Source organism: Hemitrygon akajei, chromosome 18 (assembly GCF_048418815.1).
Source record: "Hemitrygon akajei chromosome 18, sHemAka1.3, whole genome shotgun sequence".
NCBI classification, from domain to species: Eukaryota; Metazoa; Chordata; class Chondrichthyes; order Myliobatiformes; family Dasyatidae; genus Hemitrygon; species Hemitrygon akajei.
In genome coordinates, this window is record NC_133141.1 from 65,296,552 (window position 1) to 65,313,658 (window position 17,107).

Consider the following 17,107-nt stretch of genomic DNA (forward strand, 5'->3'; position numbering starts at 1 on the left):
ATGAGACCCACCACGGTCATGTAATTGACAAACTTGATGATATGGTTCGAGCTGTGTGTTGCAGCACAATCGTGGGTCAGCAGAGTGAACAGCAGTGGACTGAGCACACAGCCTTGGGGGGGCTCCGTGATAATCAAGTACTGATCTAATTAAACAAAAATAGTCAACAGGGATTTTCGTGTAGCACCCAAGGATATTTAATGCCACTTTACCTTTGTCAATTATCTTACTGATATGGTGCTTCCATGTCAGCTTATTATCCAGCCACATGCCAAGAAATCTTACCACTGACCTTCTTCAAGAGTCTGACTATATAATTTCAAATTAAGTATAGGTCTATTGATCCTCTCTGTAAAACATATAACTTGTGTTTTAGCTACTGAAAGCTAAAAACCCCAACTATTTGCCCACTGTTCAACCTTAATAACCGCTAATTGTATCCTACATACAATTAAATTGATTCTTTCCTCTGATCCATAAAGCACCATCTTCAAAAAGTGACTTAGCCATCTCAGAGAAATAATCATTAATTATAATATTAAACAATAAAGAGCTACAAATGCTGCCTTGTGGGGTCCCATTCTCTTTTTTTTGGTGAGCAAATGTACATTTTATTTGAATGAAGTGTTTTAGTACAAGGCTAAAATAAACATAATTCCATTATACCTCATGAAAAAGTTAAAGGCTAAGCACTGCCACAGATCACTGAAAATTGATGGTTCAGGCTCCAACCTGGGCAAAAGCCTCAGCTAACTTGGAAATGTACGATTACACAAATCAACTTGAGATTTGGATTTTACCACCTTCATAGCAATGTACCAATGGAAAAAAGACTGGGCAGCCACCGTAGGAATGTTCTCATCACATTGTTCCACAGTCAAGAATGCAAAACAGTAACATTCGTCTTTCCACTCTGCGATCCCTTTGATTCCATTTGTTTTACGGCATCCATGCCTTCTACCACACGGCCGAACACAACATGCTTTCCATCCAACCAACTAGTTTGGGCAGTACAGATAAAAAATTGTGATCCATTTGTATTGGGCCCAGCATTTGCCATTGATAGTATTCCTGCTCCTTCATGTTTGAGTATGAAGTTCTCATCTGGAAATTTGTTACCATAGATGGATTTGCCCCCTTTTGTGAAATCGCCACCTTGGCACATAAAGCCAGGAATTATTCGGTGAAAAATTGATCCCTTAAACCCCTCACCCTCTGGTTTGGTACAAAGCACACAGAAGATCTCTGCAGTTTTTGGAACAACATCGCTCCTTAGCTCAAATACAATGCAGCCCACTGGCTGCTTATCAAAACCAACGTCAAAGAAGACGCAAGGGTTGCCCATTCTATTTTTGTCCCTCTCTTGCCACTTGGTGCTGACCTCAACCAAGCACGCTGCTAGGAGTGCTAATTCCCGTGGGGTCCCATTCTCAATCTCATAGAAGCCCGAATACCTCTTACCTAGCCTTACCTGCATTGAACATCCAAATAAAAAACCTCAGAAAAAAATTATATAGCCTTTCTCTTACTGCTAATTTCCATAATTTAATCAAATCTTTATTTCCCTGTGCTTTCCTAATATCATCCTCCAAACATAAAACTGCTACCCTTCCGAAATCTGCTCTGATAAAACGCTAAATCAACTTTTTTTCTAAAAAATAATTTAACCACTCTATTACCATACATTCCATAGGTTTACACAAATGGGGTGTTAGTGATATTGGTTGAAAATTAGGAGGAACCAACAGTGGGGTTTTCCTGGTTTTAGAATAGGCACTACTGCCATGTGAACCCGACAACCAGCACTGGGAATTTAACACTGCAGGTCTGAATTTATCTGCTTCTTTGCTGTTCCTGGTCCCTCTCCACACAGGGACCAAAAACAAGGTTAAATAAATAGGTTTTGAGCTGTTGTTTAAAAGTGTCAACTGAGTCTGCACTCTTATGCTTTTAGATATTGAGTTCCACAGTTTAGGAGCGAACTTCGATAAAGCTGAACTGACAATTACCGTTTGAGGGAGATTGTTTAAATTTAAGCGACCAGCAGAAGAAGACTGAGAGCTCAAGCAGAAATCAAATGAAAGCAATTCTGTGATGTACTCTGGTCCCAGAACATTGAGAGCTTTAAAAACAACTAATAGAACTTTACAATACATTCTAAAAGATACAGGAATTCAATGCAGATTAGTTAGGACCAGAGTGATATGCTCCCTCATCCTGGTTTTAGTTGCTAGCAAAAAAAAACTTGCTCTCTTCTTGATGTTATGGTAAGGCAGAAGGTACAGAAGCCTGAAGACCCATGTCATCGGGTTCAGGATCAGCTACTTTCCTACAACCATCAGGGTTTTGAAGCAATCTGCAGAACCCTATTCCTATCTCAGCAATGGAAGATTACTTCTTGCACAACCATGGTCTTATTTTTGATTGTGCTTTTTTTAAAAAAAGCATTAATGAAAGTCAAAGTGGAATTTATTATGCTATGCACAATGTTCAAAGTACAAAGTAAATTTATTATCAAACTACATATACATCACCATATAAAAGCTTGAGATTCATTTTCTTGTGGGCATTCACAGTCAATACAACAAAGACAATAGAATCAATGAAAGAATACCCCCAACAGGACGGACAAACAACCAATATGCAAGAGACAACAAACTGCGCAAATACAAAAAGAAAAAAATAAGAAATAAGCAATAAATATGAAGTACCTGAGATGAAGAGTCTTGAAAGTGAGCAGGAGTGCAATGAAAAAAATTACATGCAACTGCAACATGAATGCTGTTGGATTTGGCGGTGTACGTGTGTACGATTGAATGGCAAAAACTGTATTTGAACTTCAAAGTCACATATAAGCTGCATTCACAAGTAAAGCATAAATGTTTTCAAGAAAGAACACTAATAGTGCAAAAGCAGTCAATTTTAATGCAAAGTAATGAAATGTCTTATTTTTCACAGTCTTTTCTTCTTTGCTTTCTGGTATAATTTTATACCTTGTGTATTGTCTGTATCTACCTATCCGTGATGCTGCTACAAGCTACTATTTCACTGTACCTGTAGCCCACTGTACTTATGCACATGATAACAAACTTCACTTAAAAGCTCAAAGGACATATGTCACCATAAGCAGCCCTGAGATTCATTTTCTTGCATGCATACTAGGTAAGTCCAATAAACACGATAGAATCAATGAAAGACCACACCCAACAAGATGGACAAACGATCAAATGTGCCAGACAACAATCACCGAATACCAGTTTTAGAGTCAGAAGAACATAAATTACATTACGGCTGATCCGTTATTACAGATAGGACAATCCATAATAACTGTCCGGATATAATATTACAGGATAAACAAGCAAGAACAACTTACTTAACAGTCATAGCCATTCCAAGCACACATAACTTACAGAAATCAATCAGTGAAAATCACCAGAAATATAGTGAATTAAAAGAGGAAATTGTCATTGTCATTGTCCCGATAGCAATGTCTACAACTGGTATCATTGCAAATTCACCACATAGTAACATCAAACAATTAGGAATACACAGCAATATCTATGTAAATCCTCAGAAAACCACAATACCACTAGAATAGTCTGACAAGCACCGCAGAGAGCGCCGAGAATGAATTAGTTTTATTTAAAAATAAACTTTATTCTTGATAAAACTCTACAATAAAAAGTGCTAAAGTCTTAGACTCTCAAAGACATTCAGTAGTGTTGACACTTTCGAGCCCATCAATCAGCACTGGGAATTCCAACACCACAGTTCCTAGTCCCACGTGATACGGGCCAATGATCTCATAGGCGACACGTTCAGCTGCGTACTCGCGTCATCGCACGGCGCGCGCTCCGTCGATATATCCCATAATCCAAGGCGCCCGGCCTCTCTCCCTGTGCCACAATGTCGAAGAGAGGTAAGCGGGAGGAGGGGAGCGGCGTTATCCGCTGCCATCCTCACTCCTGGTAGGTAGGACGCGCCGGTTCCTGTTCGGGTTGTCTGTATAACCTTACGCCCGTCTTGTCACTGGGGTATTTGTAAATCACTGATGGATTTTAGATGTGTAGCCGGGGCGCAAGGTTGTGTATTATCGGGTGACGGCCATGTTGGAGTGACCTGGTGTGGAGATGGCGCTTCTTCTCCGCCGCCCAGCTACGTACTCGGCCTGTTTGTGGGGAATCGAGCCTTAACGTGAGTCCGGGCCGTGGAGTCGTTGACCTGGGTTAAGGTGTTGGTGAGGAGGAGGAGGAAAGCTCTAGGTCCCCAGATGCGTTGGTTGTTGAACATGTTAACTGTAGAGCACGTTATCGCCAAAGTAAAACTAGTGTTAAAAGTGAGCAGCTTTAGAAACACAGAAAACCTACAGCACAATACTAGCCCTTCGGCCTACAATGCTGTGCCGAACATGTCCCTACCTTAGCAATGTCTCTACCTAGGCTTACTTATAGCCCTCTATTTCTCTAAGCTCCATGTACCTATCTAAAAGCCCCTATCGTATCCGCCTCCACCACTGTTGCCGGCAGCCCATTCCACGCACTCACCACTCTGAGTAAAATACTTATCCCTGACATCACCTCTATACCTACTCCCCAGCACCTTAAACCTGAGTCCTCTTGTGACGACCATTTCAGCCCTGGGAAAAAGCATCTGACTATCTACGCGATCAATGCCTCTCATCATCTTATACACCTCTATCAGGTCACTTCTCATCCTCTGTCGCTCCAAGGAGAAAAGGCCGAGTTCACTCAACCTGTTTTCATAAGGCATGCTCCCCAATCCAGGCAACGTTCTTCTAAATCTCCTCTTCACCCTTTCTATGGCTTCCATATCCTTCCTGTAGTGAGGCGACCAGAACTGAGCACCATACTCCAAGTGGGGTCTGACCAGGGTCCTATATAGCTGTCACATTACCTCTTGGCTCCTAAATTCAATTCCACAATTGATGAAGGTCAGTGCACCATATGCTTTCTTAACCACAGAGTCAACCTGTGCAGCAGCTTTGAGTGTCCTATGGACTCGGACCCCAAGATCCCTCTGATCCTCCACACTACCAAGAGTCTTGCCATTAATACTACATTCTGCCATCATATTCGACCTACCAAATTGAGCCACCTCACATTTATTTGGGTTGAATTCCATCTGCCACTTCTCAGCCCAGTTTTGCATCCTATCAATGTCCCGCTGTAACCTCTGACAGCCCTCCACACTATCCACAACACTGCCAACCTTTGTGTCATCAGCAAATTTACTAATTGAGCTTGAACTTAAGCCTGAACTTTCAGGGAACTATATATTTCTATTCCCTGGCCCTTCAGTCCTGCAACACTCTCCAGGGTGTGGAATGGTCCTATTCTGGACCACTTTGCATTTATCTGACAAAAAATAACTCCATTTGCCATTCCTCAGACTACATACCCAGCCAACCAAGATCCCTCTGGAAACCCTGATAACCACCTTCATGGTCTATGATACCACTGAGTTGGGCAATGAGCACAGCTATGGGTTTTTCACTCCGCCAGGCCCACAATGATCATACACCATATATCTGTAAGACCATAAGACACAGGAGCAGTATTCAGCCAGTCATCCCATTAAGTCTGCTCCACCATTCCATCACGGCTGATTTATTAAGCTACTCGATTTCATTCTACTGCCTTCTCCCCATAACCTTTGACACCTTACTAATCAAGAACCTAGCAACCTCCGCTTTAAATGTTCCAAATAATTTGCTCTCCACAGCAGTCTGTGAAAATGAATTGCACAGATTCACCACCCCGGGCAGAAGAAATTCCTCCTCATCTCTGTTCTAAAGGGGTGTCTATCCATTCTGAATTGTATTTATTACCATACTTCAAATACATGATGAAAAAACATCTTTATGTTACGTCTCAGTTGAAATGTGCGATCATGGTAATTTATAAATATTTTAGGCTTTTAAGGCACTCTTTCAATGATATTGAAGGTAATTTCTGAGTGGGCTCTTTTGTGCGCCTTGTATTGGGGTGCCTCTATTCTGTGGAGCAACTGTCAGTGGAAGTAAATAATGATCCTAGAACACTGTACAGAGGCTGTAAATGATCTGGTGGATCTCGAGTGGTACTGGGTTTCAACCTGAGCCATTCACAGTCCCCACCTCCCCATGGTCGCTGCAGGTTCCAATAACTGTATTCAGTAATATGTACAGGGCTGTCCTGTAACTGTATGTAACTGTCCAATAACTGTATGCAGACAAATTCCAGCATCTGCCGAAGCTTGAGTTTATCATGAACTCGAGTATATCTGCTTTTAATTAAACAATACAGGCCCTTTGGCACACACTCTTCCATTGACCTATTAACCTACTCTGGATCAATCTCGCCCTTCCCTCCCATGAAGCCCTACATTTTTGCCTTCCTAAGTGTCTCTTCAATCTCCCTAATGTATTTGCCTCACAGTGTGTATGAAAACACTACTTCTGTCACCCACCTTATCTTTGCCTCATCACCTTAAAATTTTGGCCCCCTAAATTAGTCGTTTCCAGCTAGGGAAAGAAGTCTTGCCAAGTCATCTGATTCTTTGCTCCAGAGAGAGAAGCCCTAACTTGCTCAACCTATCCTGATAAGACATGCTCTCTAATTGAGGCAGCATCCTGGTAAATCTCTTCTGTACTCTCTAAAGATTCCACATCCTTCCTTTAATGAGGTGATCAGAACTGAACCCAATGAGTGTAATGCACCAGGCTGAACCTGGGGTTAAGTGGGCAGTAGTTGTTCATGTGAGCAGTGGATTGGGGCATTACATTCTTGAATGCAGAATCAATATGATCTCAGTGTAGGTGCAATTTTGACATTTCCACTGGTTGATGGTCTGTCTCGAGCTGTGATGAAAATTTCTTCAGCAGACGTTCTTGAATCTCCACAGCCCTTGGATACAAGCCAATGATTGTAGGTACTAAAATTGAGGAATGTGAGTTAATTCGGGGGAGTGGCACTTAGATCCAAGATGAGTCAAGTGTGAAAGACCAACGGGCCAAGAAGTAATTCTTGCAGCTAATTATCTTCTGCTCATTGTCAAATCTTTCACTCATCACTTAAAACTTTGTTTTGGTTTGCTGCAGGACGTGGCGGGTCATCCGGAGCGAAGTTTCGCATCTCCCTCGGTCTTCCCGTGGGGGCTGTAATCAACTGCGCCGATAATACGGGTAAAGTTCTCTAGATTGTCGGATACAAGGAGCAGCGAGTAATCTCTGAATGATTATTTATTGGGTAGAAGAGTATAAAAAGTATATTTAGCATTATGCACATTATTTTTAGTGATTATATTAACTATCTTGATGCAGAGACTATTTGGTCATTTTGAACCATACGGGCATAAAGTACTGAAGCTGCAGATTTGATTTTCCAATGATGGTTATGGCAAAGCAGTGTGTTTCATCAGATTATTGACTGTGGTTTCAGGTGCCAAGAATCTGTACATCATCTCTGTCAAGGGGATTAAAGGCCGGTTGAACAGGTTGCCAGCTGCTGGTGTTGGAGACATGGTCATGGCCACTGTGAAGAAAGGCAAACCAGAGCTCAGGAAAAAGGGTGAGTAACCTCCAAGTTGGAATCAAAAGGATGTTGCACCATGCCAGTAAGTAAGTCAGCAGATTGTGCCAGGAATGAAGCAGTATTGTAGTTGAGTTGTCATTCCAAAAAGTGATCTAGAATGTAAATGTGTTCATTTTCAAACCACCAATTTAGCTTGTTGGGAAGTTTCAGAAGTGGTTTGTTGCTGTATGGTAAGGTGACTTTTAAGAATCATGGAGATCATTTTTGAGTAGCCATTTCAGAAATATTGGATATTACATGAGTGTGTGATTTGTGTTGGGGTATGTTCTTTTAAATTGCCCAACATTGATCTGGGTCCCCTGTAAGTTGATGGTTATAATTGAAAAGTATTTAGGGTGGGAAAAAATTGCTGTGTTTACGCTTCAGTGCCTTCAGAGGTTTTTGGTGTGTCCTGGGGTTTCATAGGTGGTGTGTTTTTTGTGGTTTGGAACCTTGAGGACAGTTCTAAAGTCAGACCTTGATGAGCAAGTTAGTTTATTAATGAATGACTTGGAATTGTTTTGGACAAATTGTCAGTGCTTCTTTGAGATGGGGTTGTTTCGTTATCTGGCTTTCATTTGTATCAGTGTGGGGTTAGTTAACCTCGTGCCACAGATTTGAAATGATGCTTATTATCTTATATAGATGATGGGCATACTCCTAGGGTTGTGCAGTATTCAAACAGACCCTTTGGCCCAACTCCCATCTATGTCACCATGGTGCTGACCTGAGTTAGTCCAATTGACCTGGATTTGTCCCACATACTAATCCTTTCCTATAAGAGCAACACGCACTAAATGTAGGAGGAACTTCGCAGGTCAGGCAATATCTATAGAACATTTAAAAATAATAGAAATGTATCTGCCTGTACCACTTCATGTAGCAGCTCTTTCCGTGTACAGGTGTCCCCTGCTTTACGAATGTTTGCTTTACGCCACTTCGCTTTTATAAAAGACCTACATTAGTAAACTTTTTGCATTACAAAATAGTTTATTTTTGCTTTTATGAAAATGTTTCCCATATAAATTAATTGTTCTTTGCTTTACGCCATTTTGGCTTAAGAAAAGTTTCATACGAACGCTCTACCTTTGCGAAGGGGGTGGAACACCTGTACCCACCGTGCTCTGTAGGGGAGAAGCTGCCTTGGGGTCCCCTTTAAATCTTCCCCCTCCCACAATAATCATGTGCCCTCTAGTTTAGTCTCTTATCCTATGCCCCTCATAATTTTCTCAACCTCTCTATGGTTACGTGTGCACTTTGGCCTCCTTCACTCAGGAAAAATGATTCTCGTGCCTCCTCGCAACTCAGCGCCTCCAGTTCCAGCAGTATTGTTGAGAAGGTTTTCCATGTTCTCTAGCTTAATCTCAAATGTCCTCTTAATGTCTTTTGCACCTGCAACATGATGTCCAACTCTAGTACTCATTGTCCTGCCTTCTTCAGCACCATTTGCTGTTATCACTATAGGGTCTCCACCCCCAGACCTTGTTCTCAGGGCCCTGCTGTTCACTGTCCTGCCCAGGTTGAACTTGATATGTATGTGAAGATTTCCTGTTTTGTGTGCTCACTTGCAGTGAGTGGGGCACCATCCTAGAAGCACTTGCATAGTCTATTCTTTGGCTTTGGTGAGTTGTTGAGGATGGGGAAAGTAATTCATTGCTTTAGGGTGAGATTGCAGATGTGTTGTGCTGTATATCCTCAATCGGCAATGGAACAGTTTGTGCAAAGATTTGCACTTCCACAATCTGGGGACATTGCAGCGTGCATTTGAAGTTTAGTTTCTGTTGTATTGAAGAGAGGCCAGTTTGGCCAATTTGCATATAGGAGAATTACACAAATATTTTTGTGTGATTTGCCACAGTTCCCTTTGCTATCAGTTACACTTCCTTCTGATGGAGGACGAGAAGGTTGTGGTTTTGGACTACAGCTTTTGTGATTAAAGCCATGAGATATAGGAGTGGAATTAGGCATTTAGCCCATCAAGTCTGTGCCTCCATTTCATCATGGCTGATCCAGTTTTCCTCTCATCCCCAATCTCCTGTTTCTCCCCATATCCCTTCATGCCCCGACCAATCAATAATCAACCTTTGCCTTAAATATACACAAAGACTTGGCCTCCACAGCTGCCTTGGCAAAGAATTCCCCAGATCCACATTCTGGCTCAAGAAATTCCTCCTCACACCCGTTCTGAAAGGATGCCCCTCTATTCTGAGGCTATGTCCTCTGTTCTTGGACTCTTCCCACCATAGGAAGCAACCTCTCCACATCAACTCTATCAAGGCCTTTACTCAACCAATAGGTTTCAATTAAGACACCCCCTCATTCTTCTGAATTCAAGTGAATACAGGCCCAGAGCCATCAAGTGCTCTTCATATACAAGCTGTTCATTCCCGTAATATTTTTCTTGAGCCTCCTCTGAACCCTCTCCAGTTTCAGCGCATCCTTTGTAAATTAAGGGACCCAAAACTGTTCAAAATACTCCCAAAGTGAAGTCTCACTGGTGCTTTATATAGTCTCAACATTGCATCTTACTTTTATATTCTAGTCTTCTTGAAATTAATGCTAACATTGCATTTACCTTCCTCACCACAGTCAGCCAACAAATTAACCTTTAGGGAATCCTGTACAAGGACTCCCAAGTCCCTTTGCGTCTAAATTTTTAGTATTTTCTCCCATTTAGAAAATGGTCAACTCTTTAATGAAAGGGTTTTCTACTGAGTGGTGGAGCAAGCTGATGGTCCAGGTGGCCTACTCTTGCTCCTATTTCTTGTCTTTTATTATGTTCTTTCATATTTGGACCTGAAAATTGTAAGCATTACACTATCATAGTATGTCAGCACCCAAGCCAAGTATGGCCAATGTGGGGAAACTTGTACTGAGTCTAGGATTTTGTGGTTGATTGTGTCATGTACTAACTTGCCTGACCCAGAACAGAGGTGTACAGAAATCTATGCACTTGTGGTTCAATAGCTGCAGTTGTTTTGAGACTATAAACCGAGCCAACATTTGTGGGGTGAAAGTAAGATTGGTCAACAGGCGCAGGCAAGAAGAACAATGTTTGTTGCAATACAGTATCAATTTTACACTTGTATTTTCATGTGGTTGTATTACAGTGCATCCAGCAGTGGTGATACGGCAGCGAAAAGCGTATCGGAGAAAAGATGGGGTGTTCCTTTACTTTGAAGACAATGCAGGAGTGATAGTGAATAACAAAGGAGAAATGAAAGGTATGGTATCTGGGTTGGAATTGGCTCTTTGCTGCAAATTTGAAGCTACCGTTTAAACCCTAGCTTGAATTTGTGGAATATCCTGCCCGTCAGGATAGAAACACTTATTCCAGTGAGTTTCCCCATTACAGATCATGTTGGATCTGTCAGCTTGTTCATTTCCTCCTTAAAAAGCACTTGCTTTGTCTGTTCTCAGTGGCTCAGTGAGTTGTCGAGGGGAGGCAAAGGAACACATAGCTTTTGGGTGAGGTGGCAGCTGCCATGTGCTGTTTAATCTCAATCAGTTATGTGACATTTTCTATATAGTCACTTTCCAACATCAGTAAACCTGAGGCATTTGGGTTGGCACTGCGAAAATGAGTTAATTCAGTGTTATAATCAATTTGCATAAAGATTCTTGGTTTCTCAGCTGGTTTCATTGGAGGATTGTATTTCTTTTGGCTTCCACTTCTAGGAAAGATAGAAAGGGATGTGGGTTCTATCCAGTCACCCCTAAATTTTTAAACAGGAAAGAACTAACGACAGCTTGTAACCAGTTGAATTTGTCCTCTTGGTTCTGCTGCTGTTGATCTTTTCTGCACCATCATGTGGATGTGGTCATCAATTGTGTTTGTGGTGCTCCAGGTGTCAACTTAACAAAGTTGTATTCAGTTTTAATGTGACTTGTCTGCTTCCATTCTTGACCCTGTGGAAATGATTGTTTTGGTTTGTCATTTCCCTGTTCTCCTCCTGATCATTGTTCTGCTTTCATTTCTAGGCTCTGCAATCACAGGCCCAGTTGCCAAGGAATGTGCAGATCTCTGGCCCAGGATTGCTTCCAATGCTGGAAGCATTGCATAAGAATTGTAAAGGCTTAAGCTGTCTACAATTCAATAAATTTTTATCCATCCAGAAACACGATTACTGATTTATTTTTGACTTTCATTTGTAGTGTTTTGTAAGTAAAGGTACTGTTTGCAATTCCTATGTATGTAAATAAACCAACTTTTATGCATTCTTCAATCATGCATTTTAATGTCTTTTTTGACGCAATGAGTTGGTATGTTTGCAACTTTTACCAATAAATAATGCTCACGATACCAGCCATGAACTCAGCCAGGTTGGGCATTGTTCTGGTAAAATCTGCCCCCAGAGCAACTGTGACGTGATGGGTTATGAAAATATTCCACAATTATCCTGCAAATTTTGTGCTGTTTCATTGTTTCAACACAGGGCAAGTCCAGTCAGAAAAGAAAAGTGATGCTTCAATCTGACAGATCTTAATCTAAATGTTGATGTTTAATGTTCTGAGTTTTTGGTTATTTTGAAGATGGAAATGCACAGTAAAATTCACTGTGAATCCACACTCTAAAGTTCAATTTATTCTTCCAAAATCATTGGAGAGGTAGAGATTTCAGAGAGTCGGCCATTCTTGTCTGGTGCGTAGTGTCAGGATTGGTCTCCTTTCGGAATAACCGAGTCACAGTATGAATGTTCCTGACTCGACCCTTCTTTTTTACGAGACAGAGTGGCTAGCTCGGCGCTCAACCCAGCACAGATGGAAAGTGTGCCCGGGGGGTCTGACTGGGTTTGAACTTGGGAGCCTTCGCTTCCAAAGTCCGGAGCTGATGCCACTGCACCACCAGCCAGCTTAGAGGTAGAGATGCAAGTTGGATTTCAGAAAGAATAGTTGGTATTGAAATAATTGCAAAAGACAGTGATCCTGTTAGTTATTAAAAACCGTCTAAGTATTCTGAAGTTGTGGTGTGAAGGTTGAAAGAGCAGACCTTTCAGAGGAAAATGACCAATTTTTCCTTTGGTCATTGGTTGCTTTTGTGAATGCAATCGGTCTCGTATGAGCTGTGTACATTGGTCAGCTAGTTGGGCTTAAACTAAGACCTATGTTTGAGTGCCACACTGAGAGAAATGCTGCATTTATTTCCTCTTTAATGAAATAAAGAGCACCATCCAATTTCACTGCAAAGGATAAGTGAGCCAATGTCATTCTGCTAAAATCCTCAAGACTGAGGCCACAGTTACTCAGCTTTGTGGGAGGCCATAGCATTCAAGCAAGCTCACCACTCTTCTTCAGGAGGCCAAAGAAATTTGGCAAGTCCCCAGAGACTTTCCAATATTTTTTGATACACCATACACAGCATTTTGTTGGTGCATAGCACCTCAGTATGGCAACTACTCTGCAAAGTATGGATGTGCTGAGTGGTAGACAATCCAATCACTGCTTCAGCAAAGTAGCCAGCATAATCAAAGACCCAATCCACCCTGAATATTTTCTTTCAACCAATCTCCCATCAGGAAGAAGATACAAAAGCCTCAAAGCATACATAGCCAGTCTTAAAGAGAGCTATCCCACTGTTCTCTCTCTTGAATAGACTGAATTCTGCACAACTGAAGAGGCCAAGTATTTTTAAAGCAGTGGTTGCTCGAAGGAATTGGGGAGATGAGAATGGGGTTGCGGGGGAGGGGGGGGGAATAAATCAGCCATGATTGAATGGTGGAGCAGACAAGGGATTCAGCCTAAAATGTCAACTGTTTAATTTCCACAACCATTGCTCCAGATTTCCAGTATGTGCAGAATCTTTTGTGTCTCCTTTAGAAACCTATGCAATTAGCGATACTGCAAGAATTGCTTAACCTAATACAGTATTTATACAAGTTTAACAGAACTATTCAACTTTTAATTCCTGTGGTCAAATATGAACATCAAAAGTTTGTTTTTTTAAACTTGCTGTACTGAATTTCCAGTGCCATTTGTTATAAAACCATAAGACAAGGGATCGGGATTAGATTGACACAATGTGATCTCCAATGCCAGCACATCCTCTCTTAGAAAAGGGGCCTAAAACTGCTCACAATACTGCCAAGTGCAGTCTGATCAATGCCTTATAAAGCCTCTATCTCTATGAAAAGGGGTTCCATATCCTAAGACATAGATTCCTCTGCAATTTGATCATGGATGATTTATTCACACTATTAACCTCTGGCTTAAATATACCCAATAGCGGTGACAATGAATTCCACAGATTAGCCACCCTCCAGCTAAAGAAATTTTTTATCTCTGTTCTACAGGATGTCCTTGTATTCTGATGATGTGTCCTCTGGTCCTAGACTCGGTCACTACTGGAAACATCGCTTTTAAGTTCCCAGTGCTGGAGTAGGCCACTTGATCCTTCAAACCTGCTTCACTGTTCATCTACATCATGGCTGATACTCAACCTTAGTGGCATTTTCCAGACCTCATGATTCTCTTCAGAGCCAAATATCCATTTACTCTGTTGAATGGACTCTGGTTGATTTCCCACAGGTGTGCAGGCAGGCTTTTTCCACTGAGGTTGGGTGAGACTAGAACTAGAGGTCATGAGATAAAGGTGAAATATTTAAAGCAAGGGTTCCCAACCTGGGGTCCACAGACCCCTTGATTATGATGGGGGTTCCATGGCATAAAGAAGGTTGGGAACACAAGGGGGAACTTCTTAACTTAGAAAGTAGTGAGAGTGTGGAAAGCAGATTTGATTTCAACATTTGAGAAATTTGGATGGGAGGGGTATGGAGGGCTGTGGTCTAGGTGTAGGTTGATGGGATTAAACAGACTAATAGTTTGATGGAGGTGTCTGATACTTGGTGCTAACACAGTAACCTGAAATACTTGTTCCTGTGTCTGACAACTATGTTTCTACATTGCAATGAGATCTCTCATTCTTCTAAACTCTAGACAACACACAACTCAAAATTAAAATACATTAATTATCAAAGTATACATACCAAATACAAACTTGAGATTTGCTTTCTTGCAGCCAGCCACAAAACAAAGAACCACAATAGAATTCATGAAAAAACACAAAAGCCAACAAACATCCAATGTGTGAAAAAAAGAACCAATAGTGCAAACAATAAAAAAGTAAACAAATAATAAAAAAGCAAACTGCAGAGTCCACAACCACAGCCAGTTCAACACAGTGGTGAATGAAGCCAGTTCAGGTGACTGATGGCTGCAGGCCACAGCTAAGGAGTCACTCAATCAATAAATTCTTCCCATTTGGTAAGGCTAATGTTCCAGTAACCCATCCAGTGAATCCTCACTGCACTCCCTCTATCTTATGTAAGGAAGCCAAAAGTGTACACAATATTCCAAGTCCTCTGTCAGCAAGGCTCCACTATGTTACTCTTTGTAGAAGTCCATGAAAATCTTTTAAACTGCTTTTAATTTTGTCTAATATTTTGCTTTATCTTACAGTATTTCCTGGAACAGCACTATAGATAAACAAGTCCTTAACTGCCTTCGATGCAAGGTAGCCCTTTCTAATTGTACCGGGGGAGATTGAAAATCTGGTTGAATGGTGCCATAACAACAACCTCTCACTCAGCGTCAGCAAAACCAAAGAGCTGATTATTGACTAAAGGAGGAAGAAACCTGACCTAGGTTTCTATGACCCAGTCCTCATCAGGGGAGGAGAGGTGGAGAGGGTCAGTAAATTTAAATTCCTTGGCATTACCATATCAGAGGATCTGTCCTGGGACATTTCAAAGAAAGCACAACAGCTCCTCTACTTTTTTAGAAGTTTGCACAGCTTTGGGGTATGCCATTTAAAACTTTGACAAATTTCTATATAGATGTACAGTGGAGAGTATCCTGCCTGCCCAAGAGCAGAAGATCCTACGAAAAGTAATGGATATAGCTCAGTACATCACAGGCAAAGCCCTTCCCACCATTGATCACATTTAGAAGGAGTGCTGTCACAGGAAAGCATAATCATCATCATCATCATTATCAAAGACCCCCATAATGCAGGCTATGCTCTCTTCTTGCTACTGCCATCAGGCAGGAGATAGAGGAGCCTTAGATCCCACAGCACAAGGTTCAGGAACTGTTATTAATCCTCAACAATCAGGCTCCTGACCCAGCTTGGATAATTTCACTCACCTCATCGCTAACTGACTCCATAACCTATAGACTCATTTTCAACAACTCTACAACTCGAGTTCTCGGTGTTATTTATCTTTTTTTTATTATTTGCACAATTTGTCTTTCACACATTGATCTTTGACATGTATAGTTTTTCATAAATTCCATTGTATTTCTTTATTTTCAGAGTCATAGAAAAATAATACAGCACAGAAACCAGCCCATCAGTCCATGCCAAACCATTTAAACTGCCTACCCCTATCGACCTGCACTAGGACCATAGCCCTCCACATTGCTACCATCCATGTATCTATCCAAACTTCTCTTAAACATTGAAATTGAGCTCTCATGCACCACTTGTGCTGGCAGCTCGTTCCACACTTTCACCACCTTCAGAGTGAAGAAATTTCCTCTCATGTTCCCCTTAAAACATTTCATCTTTCTCCCTTAACCCATGACCTCTGGTTGTAGTCCCACCCAACCTCAGTGGAAAAAGCCTGCTTGCATTTACTTTGTCTATACCCCTCATTTTATATACTTGTATCAAATCTCCAGTCGATCTTCTATGTTCCAAGGAATAAAATACAAAGTCTTAACCTATTCATTCTTTCCTTAAAACTCAGGTACTCCAGTCCCAGTAACATCCTTGTAAATTTTCTCTGTACTCTCTTACCTTGTTTACATCTTTCCTGTAGGTAGGTGACCAAAACTGTGCACTATAATCCAAATTTAGCCTCGCCAACATCTTATACAACTTTGACATAATACCACAACTCAATACTTTGATTTATGAAGGTCAATGTGCCAAAAGATTTCTTTACAAGTTTCAATGAATTATAGACCTGTATCTCCAGATCCCTCAACACCAGCTCCATAGCAAAGAAAGACCAGCAGCGTCTCTACTTTCTGCGAAGGCTGAGGAAAGTCCATCTCCCACCCACCATCCTCACCACATTCTACAGGGGTTGTATTGAGAGCATCCTGAGCAGCTGCATCACTGCCTGGTTCGGAAATTGCACCAACTTGGATTGCAAGACCCTGCAGCGGATAGTGAGGTCAGCTGAGAAGATCATCGGGGTCTCTCTTCCCGCCATCACGGACATTTACACTACACACTGCATCCGCAAAGCAAACAGCATTATAAAGGACCCCCGCACACCCCTCATACAATCTCTTCTCCTTCCTGCCATCTGGGAAAAGGCTCCGAAGCATTTGAGCTCTCACGACTAGACTATCTAACAGTTTCTTCCCCCAAGCCATCAGACTTCTCAATACACAGAGCCTGGACTGACACCTTGCCCTATCGTCCTGTTTATTATTTATTGTAACGCCTGCACTGTTTTTGTGCACTTTACGCGGTCTTGTGTAGGTCTGTAGTCTAGTGTAGCTTTCTCTGTGTTGTTTTTTTACAT

The 17,107-nt window shown here is 41.5% G+C and overlaps 2 protein-coding genes across 3 annotated transcripts; one reads left to right on the forward strand and one right to left on the reverse strand.

Annotated features, from left to right (window-relative positions):
* Positions 1-877: 877 nt before the first annotated feature.
* Positions 878-1,345, reverse strand: LOC140741401 (peptidyl-prolyl cis-trans isomerase-like). The gene has a single exon (XM_073071569.1). The coding sequence runs from the start codon at positions 1,343-1,345 to the stop codon at positions 878-880; it is 468 nt and encodes a 155-aa protein (XP_072927670.1).
* Positions 1,346-3,847: 2,502 nt separating this feature from the next.
* LOC140741493 (large ribosomal subunit protein uL14) lies at positions 3,848-11,690 on the forward strand. Of its 2 annotated transcripts, none has more exons than XM_073071755.1 (5): positions 3,848-3,919; positions 7,100-7,183; positions 7,440-7,568; positions 10,682-10,795; positions 11,553-11,690. In XM_073071755.1, the coding sequence occupies exons 1-5, from the start codon at positions 3,907-3,909 to the stop codon at positions 11,633-11,635; spliced, it is 423 nt and encodes a 140-aa protein (XP_072927856.1). In that variant the 5' UTR covers positions 3,848-3,906; the 3' UTR covers positions 11,636-11,690. The 2 variants fall into 2 exon arrangements, with proteins under 2 accessions (XP_072927856.1, XP_072927857.1); XM_073071756.1 differs by having other exon boundaries at positions 3,904-3,968.
* Positions 11,691-17,107: the final 5,417 nt, after the last annotated feature.

What these genes read in the sequence shown, in the direction of transcription:
- LOC140741401 (XM_073071569.1), bottom strand. Translation starts at nt 1,345, where the DNA reads ATGGGCAACCCTTGCGTCTTCTTTGACGTTGGTTTTGATAAGCAGCCA.
- LOC140741493 (XM_073071755.1), top strand. An exon ending in ACCAGAGCTCAGGAAAAAGG is followed by an intron (nt 7,569 to 10,681) that starts GTGAGTAACCTC and finishes GTTGTATTACAG; the next exon opens with TGCATCCAGCAGTGGTGATA. An exon ending in TAACAAAGGAGAAATGAAAG is followed by an intron (nt 10,796 to 11,552) that starts GTATGGTATCTG and finishes TTTCATTTCTAG; the next exon opens with GCTCTGCAATCACAGGCCCA.